Source organism: Chlorocebus sabaeus, chromosome 10 (genome assembly GCF_047675955.1).
Source record: "Chlorocebus sabaeus isolate Y175 chromosome 10, mChlSab1.0.hap1, whole genome shotgun sequence".
Lineage (NCBI taxonomy): Eukaryota > Metazoa > Chordata > Mammalia > Primates > Cercopithecidae > Chlorocebus > Chlorocebus sabaeus.
In genome coordinates this window covers 45,207,710-45,232,535 of record NC_132913.1, presented here as the reverse complement: position 1 = coordinate 45,232,535, position 24,826 = coordinate 45,207,710, and the positions used below count along the sequence as shown (strand labels likewise).

At 40.2% G+C, this 24,826-nt stretch overlaps 1 protein-coding gene across 1 annotated transcript in view; it reads right to left on the bottom strand.

Moving 5' to 3' along the window:
* The window catches only part of UPP2 (uridine phosphorylase 2), a 132,146-nt gene extending 107,744 nt beyond the window's left edge, over nucleotides 1-24,402 (bottom strand). The window contains 1 exon segment of the mRNA XM_007965023.3: nucleotides 24,251-24,402. Within this exon segment, the coding sequence (XP_007963214.3) occupies nucleotides 24,251-24,311 (61 nt within the window). The 5' untranslated portion in view covers nucleotides 24,312-24,402.
* Between the last annotated feature and the right edge of the window lie 424 nt (nucleotides 24,403-24,826).

Genomic DNA, 24,826 nt, shown 5'->3' with positions numbered 1-24,826 from the left:
ATAATAATACTCAGTGGAGTATTATTCAGCCTAAAAAAGGAAGGAAATTATGTCACATGCGATAACATGGTTGAACCTTGAGGATATTATGTTAGGTGAAATAAACCAGTCACAAAAAAGATCAATACTATATGATTCCACTTATATGAGGTATCTAAAGTAGTTAAATTCATAGAAACAGAAACTAGAGTGTTGGCTGCCAAGAGTTGGGAAAGGGGGAGTGGGAAGTTGTTTAATGGGTATAGAGTTTTAGTTGTGCAAGATAAAAAGTTCTGGAGATCTGTTTAACAAGAATGTGAATATACTTAACACTACTAAACTGTATACTTTAAAATGGTTAAGAGGGTAAATTTTATGTTGTATGTTTTTGTTTAATTATAATTTTAATAAATCTGTCTAATGATCATAATGAAGATAAATTGTGCTCAAAATATGTCTTATGGGATAGGAATACAGGTAATTTTATTCTCTTTACTGTTGCTGGACCAAGTTTTCTGCTTCCTACAAACCAGCATGGCTAGGCATTCCAAGATAATCTATCACCATAGAATCTAAGGATTCTTTTGGAATGTAAGCATCATTTTCAAAAGTAGTTTGTTATTGAAGAGTTGCTTAGAACCAAATTTCCCTAGGAAACATAATGGTTTGGGTGTTTTGCTATGGGGTGGAGGGGAAAGAAGATGTGGTGGAAGTTGGCATGGTCTCTATTTGGTTGGGGCTCTTTTTGTGTTTTTGATAGAGAATAGCTGTATTAATCAGTAGTGTATTATAGAAGGCATATGTCTTATGTTTCATTGCTTAGTTTTATGTTGTGCAGCAGCAATTTGCTAACCACAGTCCTAATGAAATATAGCCATGTAGCAAAAGGAGCATTTATTATCAGAAACACATTTCTTTTCTGACATTATGGGGGGGCGGGGGCGGGGGCGGCAAGAGGGAAGGTCCAGATTAACTGTACTTTTTAATAAGAGATAGAGTGCTATTGGAAAACTATTAAGGAAACTGTGGCTTTAGCTCAGATTCAAGGAAGCCCATAAGAAAACTTTACTACCTTCCAGCTTAATACTGCAGTAGGGCCTGTTCTACACACCCACTGCTGCCTGAATGATTCTGGGGAGTATTTGTGAGCTGGGGTTGTTCTAGGAGAGGCAATCAACCGCTGATGAGCTCTCCTGTTTAACTTTCCTAATTGATTCCACCAGACCTCCTAGTAGACTAGTTGCTAACCCTACCCCATCCCAACTCTGGCCTGGCTCCTTCTGATGGCAAAGTCTTCAGGGACCATTTGCCAGTTTGGAGCTGGGCCTTGGAGCTGCAGAACAGGCTTGTAAAGCAGATGCATAGTAAATGCTGCAGCCAAGTGCACAGCACATTTCCTAAGTGGAAATCCTGTGTTACAGACAGAACATTACTTAACAGTAGGTGGGCAGTTCAATCCTAAATAGCTCAGTTCTTCCCCATCAGAGACCCTGCAGAAGCATGCTCCTGCCGCAGCTGTGGGAGGAAGAGCAGTTCTTGTAACTGTTAGGAGCAGACAGTGGCTAACAGAAACAGTCTCTTGGGAAGTCCCTGTCTGTGATTTTCCTACGTAAACACAAGAAAACAAAACCCCTGGGCTTGCCGTTCACACAAACAAGCTGCACAAAGCTTTCTTTCCTTCATCTGCATGTGCTAGTAGCTGTTCTTCCTTTAGTTTTTACTGCTGCTTAAAAGTATTTTTGTCCAGATATGTAAAGGTGCCTCACCCTTCTCCTTCTCAGGAAAAGTAACTATTTATTGAGTGCCTGTCACCATGCAGGAACTCTGTATCCATCATCTCACCTCTTCCTCATCAAACACATCTCTTCCGAGTGAGTTGCCAAATTACACTGCTGGCTTCCCAACCTGAGGTTTTGCTTCTGTTTACATTTTACCAGAGCAAGAGAGAAAAAGTCACAAATGATGTGCTGTCTTCTCATCCTACTAATCCCTCTTCCCCAGGCCTTTCCACTTCTGGAATTAAATATCTGGGCCTTGGCAGCCAGGCCAACCCCTAACATCAGTAAAGCCCAGGCAAGAGCACAGATGGATGCCCATATGCCTAAAGCTGTAAGATTTATAATGCCACTTTAATGCTTCCTCATGTCCACGTCAGATATGTGCATTAAAATTCATGAAAAATAATTATCGGCCAGGTGTGGTGGCTCATGCCTGTAATCCCAGCACTTTGGGAGGCCGAAGTTAGAGGATCACTTAAAGCCAGAAGTTTGAGACCAGCCTGTGCAACATAGTGAGACCCCATCTCTACAAAAAATAAAACTTAAAAAAAAAAAAAAAAAAAAAAGCCAGTTTTGGTGGCAATGCCTGTCGTTTTAGCTACTTGGGAGACTGAGATGGGAAGATTGCTTGAGGCCAGGAGTTCAAGGCTGCAGTGAGCTACGATTGCACCACTGCACTGCAGCCTGGGCAACAGCAAGAATCTATCTCAGAAAAAAAAGAATTGATTATAATAGCATAAATTGGAAACAATGTAAATATTCGACAATGGGGCATTGATTAATTTGACTATAATATTTCTCCATATAGAAGGGTATGATACCATCATTTAAAATTTTTAGTAATATTTGTTATTTTGAGTTTATTAAGTGAATAAAGATTATTAAAGTGTCTTTGTAATTATTTTGTTTAAAGTATATGTACACATAAAAAGATGATCCAACAAAATAGTAAGTTACTATCTCCTTGTAGTGACTTCATAAATTATATTTTCTTCTATGTATTTTTAGTATTTTCTAAAAATTGGTATAATGAGGGAAAAGAAATAAATTTACAATAAAAATATTTGTATGCTTTAATAATTCTGTTTCCAGGAATCTCTTTTAAGGATCAAAGATGTGGTTAAATATCACAAGATCATTCATCACAATGTTATTCATAATTTTAAAATTATATCAGCTGGGCACGGTGGCTCATGCCTGTAATCCCAGCACTTTGGGAGGCTGAGGGGGGTGGATCACCTGAGGTCAGGAGTTTGAGACCAGCCTGGCCAACATGGTGAAACCCCGTCTCTACTAAAAATACAAACATCAGCCAGGTGTGGTGGCACGTGCCTGTAATTGCAGCTACTCGGGAGGCTGAGGCAGGAGAAACGCTTGAATCCGGTAGGCGGAGGTTGCAGTGAGCCAAGATCGTGCCACTGCACTCCGGCCTGGGCAACTGCAGACTCCCTCTCAAAAAAAAAAAAAGTAGAAACAATTCAGTAAGATTGTTGAACCTTTGAAACTTCCTCATGTTTATTCTGTTCTTATAATTTTCTATTTTCCTCAGACTGATTAGCAATCAAACTCTTTTTTAAAAGGCCTGTATGTACTGGTCTATGTGGGCAGAGAGTACAGGGAGGCTCAGAGAGTGAGCATGCAAACACTACAGCCAGGACTGCAGAGGAGAAGATACCCAAAGGATGAAAAAGATGCTCACTGAGTCAAGCAGATGAAAACCAGCCTTCTTGGTGTAAACTCTAAGCAAGAGGGGAGACCATATACGGCCATAGCCAGGGAGTGGAAAACCCCCAGAATTTTAGAAGGAAAGGAACCTTGTGATTTCTTCAGCTCCAGGAAATAGCAAACACACCCTTATCCCCACCCCACTACCATTTGCACCTACCCTGGGATCTTCTATTCAATTAGAAAATCTTTCATTTATCGAGCAAATATTTGTTGAGAGATGTGCCAGGCATCTCTCAACCACAGGAGAGGAAAGGAGGAAATCTGTTTGTTTCAATTAGCCAAGTTGGTCTCTTCATCTCTTCCTTCTTTAAACAAACCGCTCCTTCCCTCCCTCCCTCCAGACAAATGTTCTGTGTGAAATATCTTTTCACATGACCCTACATCCTTGTCCACAGTGGTTGGTTCCCTTCAGCGGTGGACTACTTACCCAAGCTGAGCCAATCAGTGTGCCTCACTCCCCTGACCATTGCAATTGATCAAAGGGTGGTCACGTGGCCCAAAACAAGCCAATCAGACTTATTCCCTAGGTTTTTTTCAAACCTTTATGGGAAAGGAGGGCTCCTTCCCTCCAGTTAGAGAGCCATGAGCCCAGGTGTGAGCGTGGAAACTGCAAAGAGCCAGAAAAGAAGCAGAGGGGAAAATGAGACAATGAGCAAAACACTCAGAGACGCAGGAGGGAGAAAGAGTCCTGCTGGCATTCAGAATCCTGTGTCAGGTCTTTCTGAATCACCCATTTCCTCTGTCCTTCTGGTTTTCCCGTTACCTGAGCCATTACCTTCACGTTCTTCTGATGCTATTTCCTATTGTATTTCTGCCATGTGAAACCAAAGGGTGTTCCCCAGTACAGGGGTTTGGAATTGCAGAGCTCTGTACGAGCTCTGGTAAGCCTCCTGGGCCTAGTGAAGCAGACAGGCGCCAGATCAGAAGCTTTATTGAGATAATGAGGGAGGAGGCCTGGCACGGTGGCTCACGCTTGTAATCCCAACACTTTGGGAGGTCGAGGTGGGTGGATCACTTGAGGTCAGGAGTTCGAGACGAGCCTGGCCAACATGGAGAAACCCTGTCTCTACTAAAAATACAAAAATTAGCTGGGCGTGGAGGCTCGTACCTGTAGTCCCAGCTACTAGGGAGGCTAAGGCGCCAGAATCACTTGAACCCAGAAGGCAGAGATTGCAGTGAGCCCAGATTGTGCCACTGCACTCCAGACTGGGCAACAGAGCAAGACTCTGTCTTAAAAAAATAAAAAAATAAAAAATAAATAAATAAAGATAATGAGGAAGCTAATGATGTTCTCATTTGAGGGACCTCATTGTATTACCTTTTACCTATTAATATAACTGTGCCTTCACTTAACATTAATGCAAACAATCCTTGCTGAATACCTGCCCTGTATTTCCCTCACCAGTTTTTGGCCTTTTAAACTGAATTCATGCATGCCCGTTCTTCTTTCCTGCTTAATTTCATTCAGCCTACTAGGAAAGAAAAAAGGGAGGATTCCACTTATGCCCGTAACTGTGAAAATGCAACATATCTTTAGTGGAAAATTTACAAATAACCACAAGATGGGGCTGTTACGCAAGGAAGTAAAAGTTAATGGTTGGTGGGAAGAGGATGCAACAGTTTCCAGCATCCAGGATAGGATATTTAAATCTTTCCTCACTAGAAAATAAGGAAAGGAAAATATTTTAAGAACATATATTCATAAAATCAAAGCACTACTTATAACACATTCAGGGATTACTCTTTTTAACAATCTAGTGTTCCTTTTGGGAAAGTGATACATAATTATTACAGTAGATATTTTCTGCCTATGTCAAGGTTGATTGCTTGTCTTTCTTCCGGGTTTTCTTCATCCTCATTCTTCTGCCCCTTTCAATGAAAAGACATAACATAAAACTAAAATACACGCATTAATTTATTAATTTATTTACAGACTTGTATGTCCTCTGTATTCAGTTTCAAAGACAAAGAAATAGCATTTGATATATTTGATTAACATACTCTTGTTTCCTGGTGTCTTCCATCTCAATCTAAATTAAATCACTTTGACCTCATTTTCCCCCCCTTGGGTTTGCAGTTTGAAGATCTGGAAAATTCTTGATTAATAGCAATAATGTAAGGTAGCCACGTTTTTAGAAAATCCAAAAGAGGCAAGAGGAAAGTGAGCCCTGCATATCCCTTTGCCTTAAGAGAGACTATAGCATTTGCTGGGGCAAGATGACCACAGAAGGCAGCCAGCTGGAGAATGCCCATTCACCCTGGAGCTGTGTAAAGCAGGAAGTCTGCAGGTAGATGCAGGGGAAGCCACAAAGAGGAAGCATTCCTGTTCCTTCTAGGGCACAGTCCAGTCTGCATTGCGCTAACTCAAAACTGGGAGCCTCCTGTTGAGAAATGGGAAACCTAAAAATAGACCCGCAGAAAGTACTTTGACCTTGGCTTGAAAGTCAGCCCAGTGCTATGACAAGAAAAGCCTTTTCCATGAAGATTATGTTCTTAAAAGCCATATTTCATCTGCACACAGACTCCCAGTAAAACCACACTCACAAAATGTGCATCTTGGCTATCCTTCAACTGTAGAATCATTATGTTTGGCTCTGGTTATTCTGGACATTAGATGTCTATGTAAGGGTTTCTTTCTGAAATTCCTTGTACAAAATGTTAGGGGTTATAAACTGGATTAATAGTGACATTTAAGCAAATCTGCTATTACTGTATATATCCAATACTTTATGATTTTTGGAAAGAATTCAAGGACAAAGCAGAAAAATTGTTGTATTCAAGTAATTCAGAATGTACATGCTTTAGAATTAACTACAATAAACTAATAACTTTTCCTGAAGAAATCTAGCCAGAAAGCCAAGAGAATACATTTTGTTAAAGCTTTAGTAATTAAATCCAAAATTAAAGGGTACTATCCTATAATTTCTTGCATGTGTTAAAATTATAATATTTAAAATTTATAATATCAAAGCATTTCAGGAGACCTTCATATGTAGTCTGCATGTATTTCAAGGATAACCCTTAAACGGTGATAAAAAGCTATTAAAGAGGGGAGAAAAATCACTTTTATATACTTAGGTAACTTTCTAAGGAACAGCTGCCACCAATTAAACAACAAATACCTTTTAAAGACTCTTGGGGGTTCAATGTTCTTTCAGTGGACTGAAAAATCTGGGAAAATGGACTTCATTAGCAACTACAAAATTATTGAAAGGATATTTGAAATGGCATTTAATACCTGCAAAGACAGAAACAATCAGTAGTTTAAAGTTTCACCATAAAGATTGGTAAATAACACTGATTATGGGCCTTATTCAAATAGAAAATAATGAATATGTAATGAAAAGAGAATAATGATCCAAATTGCTCTTAATCTTGGAGTTGTGCCTATTGATTGGCCTGGAAATAATAGTGCTAATCTTACAGTAAGAAAGTCAAGTGCTTTAGAAAGTCATTAGCTTTGGGGAAACAGGATACCCATTTTATTGTACCAGTACAGTATTTTATTGAGTAAATCCTCAAACAACTGTATGTTTAAGAAAAATTCCAAGGGTAGCCTAAGTCACATAACATTCCTCTCCACTCTGCTCTGTAACTGGTAAAAACAATTTAGGTACTCTTTCTAATTCATCCAACTAAACACCTACTGTATTCCTGCAACACGAGATAATCAAATACAGTAAATAATTCAGCATTCCAAAAGGTAATTATTGATCTCACACTGGCTTATTTCTAATAAGCTGAAGAAGTAATAACCTTCTCAAAATAGTAAATTTACATTTTAGACTGACATTCCTGGGACACTCTGGCAGTTTCATGAACGAACATATTTATAAGCAAATATACATTAAAAAGACACAGAGTCTTTTTAAAAGTCATAATTTCTCATCTCTAGGAAAAGCCTCAAAGGATTCTGAATTTGAAATATCTTTACTTACCATTAACTTTCCATGTATCCAATTACAAGTTAAATTTACATTCTTTTCAATCCATTTTTGAGATCTTAAATGTATTCTTAGATCCTGAGCTTGAAAATTGATTGCTGTTACTTTAATTTAAATGATAACACAGGAGCATCTGGTTAATGAAAATAGAGATACATGAAAAGCCAGGTACAGTGACTCATGCCTGTAATTCCAGCACTTTGGGAGGTCTGTAATCCCAGCACTTTGGGAGTCTGAGGCAGGTGGATCACGAGGTCAGGAGTTCGAGACCAGCTGACCAACATGTTGAAACCCTGTCTCTAGTTGGGTGTGGTGGTGCGCACCTGTAATCCCAGCTACTCAGGAGGCTGAGGCAGGAGAATTGCTTGAACCCAGGAGGCAGAGGTTGCAGTGATTGTTCCACTGCACTCCAGCCTGGGCGACAGAGCAATACTCCGTCTCAAAAAAAAAAAAAAAAAAGAGAGAGAGAGAGAAATACGTGAAAAACCCATGCTCCTCTTAGCAAATGTGCATGGAACAAGGAACTGGCTGGTGTTAAAGGTTGCCAGGCAGGGCAGCAGAGAGAACTTCCCAATGACATGGTTAGATGAGGCCCTCCAGACCAGCTGGTTGCCAGGGAACACTCAGGGCACCTGAGAAGTGGGCAAGATCAATTTGTTATGGGGAAGTCAGCTGAATGCAGAGCTGAAAAGAGAAAGTGCAAGCCAGAGGGAACAAGAAAAGACTGAAGTCAAAGTGGAAAGAGCTTGGGCTTGGAAGTCATGAAAACCTGACTTCTGATGCTTATCAAATGTGCCACCTCCGGGAAAGGACTTCGTCTCTCCGACTTGGTGTTTTTCACGTGTCAACTGAGTATAATGATAGCATCGCCTCGTGGAATTATTATAGGGTCATAAGATGATGCATGTCAAGCACTTAGCACACTGCCTACGAGTACACAGAAAGGGCTGAGCAAAGGATATGAGTATTACTACTGACTGCTGCTGCCAGAGAGGCTGGCAAAGTGAAGCTGAATGCCAGTCTCAGAGAAGGAAACAAATAGGTACCTCACAGAGTCAAAGTCAGGGAGGCAAAGGAAACAAGGCAAAGGGAGCCACGATGGTGTGGAGTCTCCTCACTAGGCTTTGCATTGAACCAAGGGTCTTCTTGTACACAGAATCTTGCATACTTAAATATGTCCCTTGGAATGTTCACCTTTCCCCACCCTGTCTTAAAGATACCTTGCTCTAAATCCAGTCATTTTGTAACAGCTGCTCTGGAAAGCAAATCTAGTGTCATTTCAGATCTAACAAGTGCCTTTGAGTAAGAGCAGGAAGGAGAAGCTCATCCCATTGAAAGGCTTCCTCAAGTATGCCTAGGAAGGTTAGCTTCTTTGCCAAAGCAAGTGATTCTTGGAAGTTGCTTTTATCTTTTTAATTCATTTGAATCGTCCTTTATTTTTTTAAATGGGAAGTAAGTATCTCTCCCTTGTTTCTGGAGAAGATGGTGAAGTTTCCATGTATCTGAGTGCAGACACTGCAGTCTGGAAGATGTTGAGTGTTCTGCTTCATATTGGGAATTATGGACAGTCTTTTTTTTTTTTTTTTTTTTTGAGACAGAGTCTCGCTCTGTCACCCAGGCTGGAGTGCAATGGGGTGATCTTGGCTCACTGTAGCCTCCGCCTCCCAGGTTCCCACCATTCTCCTGCCTCAGCCTCCCCAGTAGCTGGGACTACAGGCACCCACCACCACGCCCGGCTAATTTTTTGTATTTTTAGTAGAGACGGGGTTTCACCATCTTAGCCAGGATGGTCTCGATCTCCTGACCTCATGATCCGCCCACCTCAGCCTCCCAAAGTGCTGGGATTACAGGCGTGAGCCACCGAGCCTGGCCATTATGGACATTCTTAACCACACTGTGCTCTTGAAGAATTCAAGAACTCTTTATTGGCCATAAAATGGTGTTTATAAGCTGAACTCTCCCCTACTTACTGCCCTTTAGGACTAAGAGCCCAGACTTGGGGAAACGGAAATGTGCTTGGGGGCGTTTTGCTGATCACTTTAACTGTGCAGTGTAATGAGACCATTCCCTGAATGAGTGTGAGGAGGGGCTGAATATGCCTAGAGAAGGAGAGAAGCTTATTTGCTTCAAGGCACTGATGGTTGGGCACAGGGCTGAGGCTTGCGGATGCCTAGAAGTCCTATGTGTGGAGTGTGAGCTGCTCCTGGCCATGGAGAGGCCTTCGGGGACTGGGCCAGGACCCTGAAGTTTGTTTAGGGTCAGCTGTAAGCCGGAAGAGCACCCACTGGTCCCTGCAGTGTCAAGCACTTAACCTGATTCCATTGGCACTGAGTAAAGTTTTTATTAAGTATCATGTTACTTTTCATTTTTAGTAAATGGCAGAGCTATATAAATTCACCAAAATGTTCAAATTGAAAACTTCCCTGTTCCTTCCCACTCCTCCACTGAATCCATCAACAAGTACTATCAATTCTGCCTCCAAAGAGACTTAAGCTCAAGTTCGTGCTTTGTTTGCCTCTCCTGTCTCCCACCCTGATTCTGATTCTGTTGTTTCCCACCTGGGTGACAACAGGATCCTCTTCCTCTCCTGGCTTTCTCTTCACCTTCTATCCCATTCTTTACCAGCAACCTGAGGATTCCCTTTACGATATAAATGAAGTTAAGTCATTCTCCGGCTTAAACATTTCTGTTTCCCAGTATTCTCAGGATAAAGATCCAAATGCTTAGCACGGCTTTGCAAGGTCCAGTCTGGGCTTGGTGAGCTTTGGAAACTCAGTGAGAACCCTGGCCTCTGGGAAGAGCTGCCTGGAAAACACAGTTATAGTCAGTGCAAAGTGATCACTCAAAGTGTAGGCTGCAGGGTAGGTGACAAGAGACCATAACAGATTTCTTGAAATTCCTTCTAGAAGGGAACCCAGTAGAAGAACAGGCTCTGCATTCCTGTTGGTGAGAGGTGGTGATAGGGCAGTAAAGAAAACATGACTAGTGGTGTAGGCACTGGTTGATAAGATTTAGGGATATATCAGTGACACACCCAACCTAGGGTAGTGTAACTATAAATCGAAACACTCTTGTTTTAGTCTTAAGAACAAGAACCAAAAATTGTACAATTTAACATGTAATAATGGCTTCTATTTATCAAGCATCTGCTAAGGGGCTGGCTTTATGCCAGGCATTTTACATATTTGATTACAAAAGCCTTATAAGATAATTATTATCTCCATTTTTGATATATGGGAACCGAGGCTCAAAAGGTTACTAAAAGTCAAATGACTAATAAGGCACAAACTTTAAAGAAATTACCAAATTGCCTTTCTTTATGAAGGAAAGGGACAGATCTAATGTTAATTTGTCATTAACTGAGGCAGCACAGAAAGTTGGGTGTTTATTTGTTTCTTATCCATCTCCCCCGACTAGGAGGAGAGAGCTTCATGAGGGGAGGGCCTGTTTTGTTCACAGCTGTCTCCCGAGCACATTGAATAGTGTCTGGTCGCAGCAGACCTGTAGGGGTTTGTTCACAGACTGAAGCAATGAAGTTTGACAGCTGCTTTCATTACTCAGTGATTTTGATTCAGAGCTTTACAAAAGTAGGAAAAATTAGTGTGAATATCCATTTTTCCATAGATTTGGTGTTGGATTTTTTTTTTCTTATTCTCTCCACTAAAGTACTGCTATTAAAATACAACTAAGCCTTATTCACCCAGAGGTTTCCATTAGCAACAAGAATTAATTAAATTATGAGTCATCAGCAGATGACATACTAAGGCAGATTATCCCCCCACAATGATTGTTTTTTGTTTTTCTAATTATAAAAGTATTATAGTAAAGAACACTAGCAAGATTTATTAATTTTAAAAAGTAAACTGTGTACTGTTATGAAAATATTTCTAAGATATATTTTTAGTGAAAAGAACATGATGAAGAACAGTGTTCATGGTAAGCTTTTCTCCCATGGGATAATAATAATAGTCATTGAGAGCTTACTGGGTGTCAGGCATGATATTATATCCACTGCATTAATTATCTCATTTAATGCTTTAATAACACCATGTTGTTAGTACTATAACATTATTAGTACTATACTCCATTTTAAATAGTACTATTGCCCTCATATTATTTTTCTTGTTTTTATTTTGAAACAGGCCAGCACTTAGAGAAATGTTGCAACATGCAAAATACACATATACACACACAAGCGTATACATGTGTACATTTTACATCTGTATTTACTTCTATATACCCATATATTAAAAGCCATGAGGTTCTACTAATAGCTATAATTCCCTTCCTATGCCCCAGAGTTGTACTTTTCTCTCTCTCCTCTTTTTTTTTTTTTTTAATTTTTAATTTTTGAGACAGAGTCTCACTCTGTTGCCCGGGCTGGAGTGCAGTGGTGTGATATCAGCTCACTACAACCTCTGCCTCCCGAGTTCAAGTGATTCTCCTGCCTCAGCCTCCCACGTAGCTGGCATTACAAGCACACATCACCACACCCGGCTAATTTTTGTATTTTTAGTAAAGACGGGGTTCCACCATTTTGGCCAGGTTGGTCTCAAACTCCTGACCTCAGGTGGTCCACCAACCTTGGCCTCCCAAAGTGCTGGGATTACAAGCGTGAGCCACCCTGCCCCGCCGGCTCTCTTTTTATATGTATATTTAGTCTCCCAAATAATGCGAAGGCTGGCTTCAATTATCTTCAATTTATTTATTCATTGAATCACTCTCTTGTTGCCTCCGCTTGTCCCTATCCCTAGCAGGAATCTCTCTCGTCTCACTAGTCTCCAGCACTCCGCATCAGACCCTCTCACCCCCTACAACCTCCAAGACCTCGTGCGCTCATGCTCCGACGCCTCCCACCAACACAAAAGTCCTTCTTCCTCTGTATCAGGACCTCCCTGAGCCCCCTGGGTTGTGACACACCACCTCCCCATACCTGACAAAGACAGCTCCCTTGCCCAACAGGGATAGCCATGAGAAAGTGGCTCCAAGGGTTCTAGTATTTTGAGACTGCATCAAACTTAATATGTCAGCATCTTTGGTAGCCCATTCTTAACAAGGACCAGCAGTTAGACCTAAAGCATAGATGGCCATTTAGCTAGTCTTTTGCATGAGAATTAAACATGAGAGATAAAAGACAAGAAAAGAAAAAGGAAAAAGAAAAAAAATGTACCAGGAAGGAAGATATTTCATGAGCTGAATCCGAAGCAGCAAAGTCACTACTAATGTCACAACGGTGTTGCCAGCTAATAATGGGGCTGCTTCGTAACTGTCGGGAAATGCAAACAGCACAACATTAAAATGGTTCTATTTTTTTCTATCCTTACAATAGCAACACAGCAATAGAGTGCTGATTTCTGAAAGACAAAGGCTGTGAAAATAAACATGCACTTAAGGCAGGGGGCACTTGCGTTGTGATTTCTCTTTTGAGATATTTGGTGACATATTCCCAAATCCTCAAACCACCGCAGGGATCTTACCTTGAAGTACAGTCTGAATCACCCACCAGTCTCAAATGGCCCAGCACAGTTCTTGCTCTGTGCAGGCAGGCCTGCCAGATAGCTGCCTTTTTCTTTTCCTCTTGCCTTGGCTAAGTGGCTTCCAAGGTGTTTCGGAAAGGAAAATGTAAGATTCAAAATAAAGAGCAGAGAGTTGGGCCAGGCCTGCATTGTCCTCTAACTGTGATAATGGGTGTGTCCTCTAACTGTGATAATGGCTCGGCCCCTGGTTCATCTTCCACAGCAAAAGCTGGACCAAGGCCTGCTTTTTCTCTCTAATGGTAGGATTGCCTCTGGCTTTGAGTTGCACGTTTATCTTTAGTACTCATCACTTTGATTTTGTTATTACTTCACCCTCCCCTTTGTCTTCTCTTTTATCTGTCTGTATATTTCCCAGCAACCTGTTTTTACCTCATCTCCCTCTTTTATTATTACCATTTTCATTCCCCTGCCCTACATCCTTGGCTTCCCCTCCAAGCACTTTGAAAAATGAGGTGAATGTTATATTGGTAAAAGATGCTGAAAGGTGAATCTGTGAAGCCTCCACCCCAGTAGGCTCCTTCCATGTGAGTACCTTCTTTTCATGTAAGGTAATAGCTCTTTTTTTTTTTTTGGTGTTCATTCTCTCCAGGCAACCAGGAAAGCTGTCCCCTTCAAGGAATAGGTTGATCTAAGATCCCCTCATGGGACACAACTAAAGATAAAAACCTCCTGTTATCAGGTTGAAAATGGCCAGGTATTTGCAAGCAGTATTTTGTTTTCTTAAATACCAGACTGTGGCTAGCAGTCTTCCCCCGCTTTAGGTTATAGAAATTCAGAGCTCCCTATCTCAAGACCAGGAAACTCCAGAGCAGACACAGGTTGTGTGAATATGACCAGGAATAAGTTATTTCATCTTGGGAAAAAAATAAGGCCAAGATCTAGGGCGTGCTTGATGTTTCCCACTTGTTCTTCCAGTCCACCCTATTCCCTTCATCACTCTTTGTGCCCCAAGTAGGAGGCTGACCTATTAGGCTGTATAAACAGGCTCTTTTGCACTATAGCTTCCTATTGGATTCACCCCATGGGGAGCAGTGGAGATCAGAAAGAGGGTAGAATAGTGAGAGCAGAAGGTCAGGGTATTTATTCACTGGCTCCCTCTCTGTGGGCCACTACAGGCTGGCTGAATATCCCCACTCCTGTCAGGTGACCCTCTCTCTCCAGCACCAGTCACCATTCTGTCCTTTGTCCCATCAGGCCTTCTACTAGCCCAGGGTACTGCACTACCCCTTGTGATTTCCCTATAACCTGCTAATATCTTTATAAGTAATCTCCTTAATAAATTCTACTCAAATTACCCAATTTGAGTGGACCATTTGTTTCCTGCTGCTGGTTTGATGATCACAAAAATCTCTGCTTAAGCAAGGCAGAAACAGGTGCATTTGTGAAACGGCAATGGCAAATGATCAGGAGCCCAGTTACCTGGAAACTGAGGCCCATGGTAGGAATTCAAGCAACTCTTGACACAGACAGATAAAGGAGAAACTTCTTTACTGAGAATTAGCGATTCAGAGAAGTGAATGCAGTTACTGAAAACTGGAGGTACTAAGCTCAGATTATTAATAATAACACAACATTTACTGTGCCCTTACGATAGGCCAAGTACCTAATAAATACCCTGTCACATTCTAGAATTTTTTATCCACTTTACTGATGAGGAAACCGGGTGAATTGATCATTGCTGTTTTGTAGACCCAAACTCCCTCCTTCAGCATCTTCTAGTAACAAAACTATTCTCTCCTGCAAGGAGCTCATTTCACAGGTTTTAACTAGTGCTAACCCCAGCCTTGCCTGTCAGAACACACCTCCTCCCATGCACAATGCTTGGCTCAATAATGGACGTGTGACTCTAACAGGCCAATAAGTTTCTCCAAGATTTAATACTTGGACCTAGGGAAAGACTAGAAGGATGATGATAATAGCCACCACTGCTTCAGACCACCTTTCCCTCTGCTTGGAGGAACCCGTCTCCAGTAAGAAATCATTTAGCGTCAGCAAAGAGAACAGGAGAGAGAGACAAGGGATAAATGGAGGAAGAGCAACAGTGAGCACAGAAGAGATGACCTCATTTGCTACTGCAGCAAGTCTCTCGAGTGAGTTTTATCCTTCAGTTTTCCAGTATTATGAGACAATGAATACTTTGTTTTTACTTAATATAATTTAAGTTGGATCTCTCATTTATATTTCAAACAAATCCTGTAAGTAGATTAAGGCTGCCTTGCAGAGACTCTTCAGCTGGGCAGTGATCAGCCCATGTGTATGAGAAAACTACCCAAAGCTGGATAAAGGGCCACTCAAAAGGAGCAGGTAGAGCAATCTCCAGAGCTGACAGAGATCCAGAAATGGTTGGTGATCTCATCAGCCAGAGAGGAAAAACATTGTAATGCATGGGACACCAGGTAGAATACTCAGAAGTATATTACATTGGTAGGAGGGAAAAACCATCGGTCCTAGACTTTGTTAGTCTGCATAACAAACCCTAAAAGTAAGCCTTGAAAGGATAAACTGTTTCCAAGCAAATTAACTATGTCCTAGAAAAAAAGCTCAAGTATATGTGGAGAAATACAAGCATATGCAGCTCCTAAAAATGTAAACTTTACAACTGCCGCCACCCATTCAAAAGTTACTAGGTATATGAAGAGGTAGAAAAATAGGACCTGTAATGATGAAGAAAAATCAATTAAAATAGACCCAGAATGTTACATGGATCACTTAACAACATGGGTGTATTCTGAGAAAAGTCATGGGTTGCTTAACAAAAGTCATGGGTCCCTTAAAAACATGGATATATTGTCATTAGGAGACTTCGTTGTTGTGCAAACATCATGGTGTACTTAAAGAAGCCTAGAAGGCACAGCCTACTATACGCACAGCTACTTGGTGTGGTCTATTGCCCCTTGGCTACAGCCTGCACAGCATGTTACTGTACTGAATACTGTAGGCAATTGGAACACAATGGTATTTGTATATCTAAACTTATCTCAACAGAAAAGATACAGTGAAAATATGATATAAAAGATTTTTTTAAATGGCATACCTGCTGGCCGGGCGCAGTGGCTCACGCCTGTAATCCCAGCACTTTGGGAGGCCAAGGTGGGCAGATCACAAGGTCAGGAGTTTGAGACCAGCCTGGCCAATGTGGTGAAACCCCATCTCTACTGAAAATATAAAAAAATTAACCAGGCGTGGTGGCGCATGCCTGTGAATCCCAGCTACTCAGGAGGTTGAGGCAGGAGAATGGCTTGAACCCAGGAGGTGGAGGCTGCAGTGAGCCAAGATTGCACCACTGCACTCCAGTCTGGGCAACAGAGCAAGACTCCGTCTCAAAAAAAAAAAAAAAGGCATACCTGTGTAGGGCACTCACCATGAATGGAGCTTGCAGGACTGGAAGTTGCTGTGGTGAGTGAGTGACTGGGGAGTGAACATGAAGGTCTAGGACATTACTATCCACTACTATCGCTTATATAAACACTGTACATTTAGGACTTGCTAAATTTATTTTAGAATTTCCCTTTCTTCACAATAAATTAACCTGAGCTTACTGTAACTTTTACTTCATAGACTTTTTAATTTCTTTAAAACCTTTTGACTCTTTTGTAATAACACTTAGCTTAAAACACACATTGTGAAGCTGTATAAAAATATTTTCATACTTTATATCTGTATTCTGTAAGCTGTTTCCTATTTTATTTTTTCTCTTTTCTATTTTTTATTTCTTTTTTTAAGCTTCATTCTATTTTATTTACTATGTTCATTCTTGATGAACATTGATGCAAAAATTCTCAGCAAAATACTGGCAAACAGAATCCAGAGCACATCAAAAAGCTTATCCACCACAATCAAGTAGGCTTTATCCCTGGGATGCAAGGTTAGTTCACCATATGCAAATCAATAAATGTCATTCATCACATAAACAGAACTAAAGACAAAAACCACATGATCATCTCAATAGATGCAGAAAGGTTTTCAATAAAATTCAACATGCCTTCATGTTAAAAACTCTCAATAAAACTAATTTCTTGTTAAAAACTCTCCTAGGTATTGAAGGAATGTACTTCAAAATAATAAGAGCCATATATGACAAACCTACAGCCAACATCATACTAAATGGGCAAAAACTGGAAGCATTCCCCTTGAAACTGTCAAAAGACAAAGATGCTCTCTCTCACTATTCCTATTCAAAATTGTATTGGAAGTCCTGGCCAAGGCAATCAGGCAAGAGAAAGAAGTAAAGTGCATCCAAATAGGAAGAGAGGCAGTCATCCTACCTCTGTTTGCAGATGACATGATCCTATATCTAGAAAACCCCACAGTCTCAGCCCAGAGCTTCTTAAACTGATAAACAACTTCAGCAAAGTCTCAGGATACAAAGTTAATGGGCAAAATAACTAATATTTCTGTACACCAACAGTCAAGCTGAGGGCCAAATCAGGAATAAATTCCCATTCACAATTGCCACAAAAAGAATAAAATACCTGAGCCAGAGCAGTGACTCATGCCTGTAATCCCATCACTTTGGGAGGCCAAGGCGGGCAAATCACAAGGTCAGGAAATCGAGACCATCCTGGCTAACACAGTGAAACCCTGTCTCTACTAAAAATACAAAAAATTAGCCAGGCGTGGTGGCACGTGCCTGTAGTCCCAGCTACTCGGGAGGCTGAGGCAGGAGAATGGCGTCAACCCAGGACACGGAGGTTGCAGCGAGCGGAGATCACACCACTGCACTCCAGCCTGGACGACAGAGCAAGACTCCATCTCAAAAAATAAAAAAATAAAATAAAATAAATAAAATACCTAGGAATACAGCTAACAATGGGGGTGAAGAATTTCTACAAGGAGAACTACAAACCACTGCTAAAAAAAATCAGAGATAACAGGCCGGGCGTGGTGGCTCACAACTGTAATCCCAGTACTTTGGGAGGCCAAGGTGGGCAGATCACTTGAGGTCAGGAGTTCAAGACCAGCCTGACCAACATGGTAAAACCCCATCTCTAGCCAGGTATGGAGGCAGATGCCTATAATCCCAGCTACTCAGGATATTGAGGCAGGAGAATTGTTTGAACCTGGGAGGTGGAGGTTGCAGTGAGCTCAGATTGTACCACTGCACTCCAGCCTAGGCAGCAGAGTGAGACTCTGTTTCAAAAAAAAAAAAAGAAAGAAAGAAATCAGAAATGACACAAACCACAAACAAATGGAAAAACATTTCATGCTCATGGATGGGAAGAATCAATAACATTGAAATGGCCATACTGCCCAAAGCAATTTATAGATTCAACACTATTCCTATTAAACTACCACTGAGATTCCTCACAGAATTAGAAAAATCTATTTGAAAATTCATATGGAACCAAAAAAAAAGCCCAAATAGCCAAAGCAATCCTAAGCAAAAAGAACAAAACTGGAGGCATCACACTGCCTGGCTTTAAACCAAAACAGCATGGTACAAAAACAGATACATAGGCCAATAAAACAGAATACCAAACCCGGAAATAAGACCACACAACTACAACTATCTGATCTTTGACAAACCTAATAAAAGCAAGAAATGGGGAAATGATTCTCTATGCAACAAATGGTGCTGGGATAACTGGCTAAGCATATGCAGAAGATCAAAACTGGACCCCTTCCTTACATCGTAAACAAAACTTAACTCACGATAACTTAAAGACTTAAATGTAAAACCCCAAACCATAAAAACCATAGAAGACAACCTAGGCAATACCATCCTGGACAGAGGCATGGGCAAAGATTTCCTGACAAAGATGCCAAAAACAATCACAACGAAAGCAAAAATTGACAAATGGGATCTAATTAAACTAAAGAGCTTCTGCACAGCAAAAGAAACTATCAATAGAGTAACAGACAACCTATAGAATGGGATAAAATATTTGCGAACTATGCATCTGACAGAGTTTGAGACCAGCCTGGCCAACATGGTGAAACCCCATCTCCACTAAAAACACAAAAAAGTAGATGGACGTGGTGGCCAGCGCCTGTAATCCCAGCTACTCAGGAAGTTGAAGCAGGAGAATCACTTGAACCCAGGAGACGGAGGTTGCAGTGAGCCAAGATCACGCCATTGCACGCTAGCCTGGGGGACAAGAGCAAGACTCTGTCTCAAAAAAAAAAAAAAAAAAAAAAATTTGAAAGGTGCAAAATGAAGAGAAAAACACATTATCTTTTCTACCATTATACATTAATACTTATTTTTAAAAGTTTTAATGACTTTTTTGACATCATTTCTCCCTCTCTCTCCTTTCCTCCTTCCCTTTTTATCCTAATCCCTCTAGTTCAATCTCCATCTCTTTTGATGTTTTTAGTATACTTCTCTTATTCTCTCTCACACTCACTGATTCTTTTTGGGTAAGTGTATGTGTGATTTGAATAGCATCCCAAAATGAAAGAGATATAAAATTTTTCTTAAATTTTATTCCATTTACTTTTTAGACTTTTTGTTAAAAACTAAGACAAACATGCAGGCCTATATAGAGTCAGGATTATCAAGATGTCACTAGGCAATAGAAATTTGTCAGCTTTATTAAAATTTTATGGAACTACTGTCATATACGTAATTCATCATTGGCCAAAACGTTGTTATGTGGTGAATGACTATAGCAGTCATGGTTATTAAAACAGGTTTATAACTATAGTCTATATGTTTAAGAAAGTAGAGGAAACTATAAGTGTGTTAAGAAAAGACATAGATGATGACATAAAAGAGATCCAAGTAGGCTGGGTGTGGTGGCTCACACCTGTAATCCCAGCACTTTGGGAAGCCAAGGCAGGCGGATCTCTTGAGGTCAGGAGTTCAGGACCAGCCTGGCCAACATGGTAAAACCTTCTCTCTACTAAAATACAAAAATTAGCTGGGTGTGGTGGTGGGCACCTGTAATCCCAGCTACTTGGGAGGCTGAGGCAGAAGAATTGCTTGAACCCAGGAGGTGGAGGTTGCGGTAAGCTAAGATCACACTATCGCACTCCAGCCTGGGCAACAGAGTGAGACTCCATCTCAACAACAACAACAACAAAGACCCAAATCAAACTTCTAGAGTTGAAAAATACAATATGTGAGATGAAAAATAAACTAGATGAGATTGAAAGTAGATTAGACACTACAGATGAGGACATGTCAATAGAAACTACTCAAAATGAAACACACAGATAAAAAATGACTGATAAAGATCAACAGAATTTCAGTGAGCTGTGGGACAACCTCATGCAGCCTACTCTAAATGTAAATGTGGTCTCCAAGAAGAGAGAGAAGAGAGGACAGAAAGTTTGAAGAAATATGGCTGAAATTTTCCCAGATTTGTTGAAGAACATAAACATATAGATCTAAGAAACTCAATAAACTTTATTTATTTTTATTTTATTTTATTTTTGAGACAGAGTCTTGCTCTGTCACCCAGGCAGTGCAGTGGTGCAATCTTGGCTCACTGCAGCCTCCACCTCCTGGGTTCAAGCGATTCTCCTGCCTAGGCTTCCCTGAGTAGCTGGGATTATAGGCGTGCGCCACCACACCCAGCTAATTTTTGTATTTTCAGTAGAGATGGGATTTCACCATGTTGTCCAAGCTGATATCAAACTCCTAACCTCAAGTGATCCACCCACCTGGGCCTCTCAAAATGCTGGGATTACAGGCGTGAGCCACTGTGCCTGGGTGTGAGCCACCGTGCCTGGCCTCAATAAATGTTAATGAAAAGAAAGATGAAGACATGCATCAAGGCACATTGTAATCAATCAGGGAGCCCATCTCAATGGGCAGCATCCCCCACAGTCATTTCTGACCTTCAAAGTAGAGTAATCACAGAGCATTTCAAGGATTCAGATGTGCCCTCCACTGAAGTATTTCTCAGTATCTTAGTGAAGGGAAGGTCTTCAAGGCCTTCTGGTGGAGCATTAGGTGGGAGGATGGGCACCAGGTTGCACATGATAAATCCACTTCAACCTTATGTCTTAAGCCTGTGGATTCCCTTCTCCATAGCATGCCAAGGAAGCTCTGGCATGGCATCCCCATTAAATGTAGACCACCACTGAGTCCAAGTTTTAGTCAATCCACCAAGAAAGATGCTAAAACCACATCCAGTTGCCTGAGCTAATACATTAAATCCAGAATCTCTACTAAGTACACCCATATCCATTAATTTAACCCAATCTAATATTGTATCTTCTTATGAAAAAGACCCTTAGAACATACTCTTACACATGTTCCCCAGGTTTCAGTTGCTATATATTTATTAGCAAAGTCTTGAAATGCTTGGAGCATGTAAGTTATTTTATCCCAGGTCATTGTGTGTACTTATCCACCTACAACATACTGAGATTTGGCCCTGTCCAAACATTTAGTGGTAAGAGGGGGTGATTGTGGTGCGTCTTAAGGAAAATGAACATCCCCTTTCAAAGCATCTTCCCCAGATGAAGGTTTTCCTAGCAATGGTCTAAATGCCTCATCACACACCCAGTCTCTCAGAAATGGCTGGGCTATTTCAAAGCTGGAATAGTTCACTGAAGACTCTGTTATGGTGCCAACTGGGAGACAACAGCTTAAAAGGATGATATTCTGTCTCACAGGATGTGGTACACACTTTGAATTAGAGACCATGGTGGCATCTTCCCCCCAATCAAAATATATGTGTCTAGGAATCAAGGCATGGAAGTAACGGAGCAATCTGTCCTCAAAAGTAAATTCAAAATTTTACCTCTAGAGACAGAAGAATTTGCTAACAATTTCAAAATAACTATTTCCAGTTTCTAGTCCCACTTTCCCCTTATTACTACCAGGCAACAGGTTTCCAAAAAATATTAATATCCAATTTTAGCTACCTAAAAATGTGAGGACCTTTACAGATGTTCAATGGTATATTATAAAATGGTAAACTTATAATAAAAGAAATGAGCAAGGTTCCCAAAATGAGCAGTAGAGTGACTGGCAGTAAAATTTAAAAAAAAAAAAAAGGAGATTCAAACTATTATATAGTGTCCCAAATATGTTTTCCTGATTTTTTGATACGCTCTCTAGTTCATCTTCTTATTTGATCTAATAATCAGACAAGCAGTTCCCTGACATTATAGGCAAATGAATTACCCTTAGAGTTTAGGGCACTATTCCTTTTTTTTTTTTTTTTTTTTTTTTTTTTTTTTTTTTTTTTTTTTGAGACGGAGTCTCAAGCTGTCGCCCAGGCAGTGGCGCGATCTCGGCTCACTGCAAGCTCCGCCTCCCAGGTTCACGCCATTCTCCTGCCTCAGTCTCCTGAGTAGCTGGGACTACAGGCACCCGCCACCGCGCCCGGCTAATTTTTTGTATTTTTAGTAGAGACGGGGTTTCACCGTGGTCTCGATCTCCTGACCTTGTGATCCGCCCACCTCGGCCTCCCAAAGTGCTGGGATTACAGGCGTGAGCCACCGCGCCCGGCCTCTAGGGCACTATTCCAAAGAAACGTTTGAAAAAACAATAGGGAAGAACTGCAGCAATCTGCTACTGCAGTGATGTGAAGACACACTGTTGAGGTTAAAAGTCAAAGGTCAAGTTGGTGTTATTCTCTTGGTCCTCCTGCAGTTGATTAAACAATATTACTTGAGATGAAAGCAATTAGTGAAAATAATTATGATTATTAACATTACTTAATAAGTGTCTTTTCAGAATCCAACTTATCACTCAAAAACATGTCATATTGCCCTAAAATTACTTATTCAATTTCTGGCCAGAGATGATTTCTTTATAAGAGTTTCCTATTAAACTTCTCATTGAAGTTTAATCAATATGATTCATCGATATGTGTCCCCTAAAGCAATCCTAGGATTTAGAAAAGGATCTAAGTATGTGGGCTTCTATGAGTAATATCTGAGCTTACTCAAAAGGTTGGTTTTCAGGCTGTTTCTTCTCTAATTCTAGAAAGCTCTAGAAGGCCATAATAAATCCTCACAGAATACAACTAAAGCAAAAAAATAACTTTCAAATATTTATAATTAGCCGCAATAATTTTCTTTGGGCTCTATTTACAAGTCATTTTAGAGACCTCAAATTAGGCAACAACATTGCAACATTACTTCAGATTGGAAAAAAAAAAAAAAAAAAAGCCATACATTTATTCGATAGGGAGTAAATAAGTTCTAGGGAAATATGTGAGAGAATAAATTAATAATATCATTTAGCAAGGAAAAAATAGCTCAATAAATATTATAGCCTAGTTTAAAAAAGAAAGAAAAAGTGTGTTTAGGCAATAGTCATATATTCTCACTAAAGGTATGGTAAACTAAGATATAACCAAAGCTATAGTAAACCAAGAAAAGCTCTTCTCTCCAGTGGAGAGAGGCAATGTTGCCTCTACAATCATGTGGTCACAGTGTGTATGGTAGAGTGGCAAGGCATCTTCTGTTCCCTTTAATGCAAAGTATGCACCTTGGTTGATAAGCAGCTAGAAGGAGAAAACCAAATAGATTTAGATCTGAACTTTTAAAAATAGGTTTGTGGAAAAGGCATTCCCACATTGAGCTGGGACTGTATATTGGTAAAACCAATCTTGAAGACAATTTAGCAATATGTATCAAGGGTCTTGTAAGTGTATATGTCCTTTGAATAGGATATTTCACTTTAGCTTAAGAAAATAATTAGATTTTTTTACAACAATGAACTTCATGAAAAAAAAAAAACAGGAAATCACTTAAATGACCAAAAAAACTATTAAAGTTTTTTTTCAAAACTTATACTGAACTAATGTTCAGTATAACATTATACTGTTCAGTATATAACTGAACTAATGTTCAGTATAAGTAGGAAAAATCCAGATTACAAGAAAGTATGCTCACCATTTTCTATTTTGTAAGTCTGTGTATGTATGTGTATGTGCATGTGAAAAAAAGATTTAGAATAATTTTTCTAGGGTCTTTCTTTTTGTATTTTCAATTTTTTTTCTAACTTTTTTTAAAAAGTATTTGTTAAAGGGATAGAGTGGTCAACTACCTTAAAGAGTGGTATGAATTAATGGTTTAAAAAAGCGGTTGAAAATAAGGCACCAATGTAGGGCTATTCACATAGCATGTTTTTCTAAAATACCCTCTTCCATCGTCTGTAGTAGCTACCTGAATTTCAGTGGGCCTAGCTCTAAAAAAGTTGAGAAATTGTACTAATATGTGTTGCATCATCCCTTAATTATTTGTGCCAATTGATGGAAGCTGAAATGTGGAAAACATCAACCAGATAATTCAAAATTAATTTGTACTGAGACTTGGAATATGACCAGACACATGTGCTTAGACATGAATGTGTTTCTCCTCTTCCCTCACTAATCTTCAGGCCTTGTCCTCACCACTTCTTGGTCTGGGTCCAACTCGCAGCCTGGGGCCAGCATGGCAGCACTGGTGAAGTCCCTAGGAACAAAAAAATGTTTGAGAAAAAAGTGGTGACAATGACTGGGCTCTGAATTGTGAACATTTACACGTGTAAATGCAGAAACACCCATATACAATCATCCACATATTAATTTTCCACCTAGACTCATTAATTTTCCATAACTCTGATGAAAAGGGGAGTTTTATTTGTGTAGAATCTTTCAGATTTGGTGATAGTGGTGACCGGAATAATAGTAAGAAAAGATGTCTTGGCAGAACTGGCTACATCATTTAAGGGACCCAATGCAAAATGAAAATGCAGGCCCCTTGTTCTAAAATGATTAAGAATTTTAATACTGAGACAGCAGAGCATGAAACCCAGCACAGAGCCCTTCTAAATTCAAGCCTCTGTGTGACTGTACTGGTCATAGGCCCATGAAGCCAGTCCTGAGTTTTAGAATCAGGTAGATATGGGATCAAATTCTAGATTTTTCATTTATAAGCTGAGTATCTTGGGTAAATTATTTAAACTTTC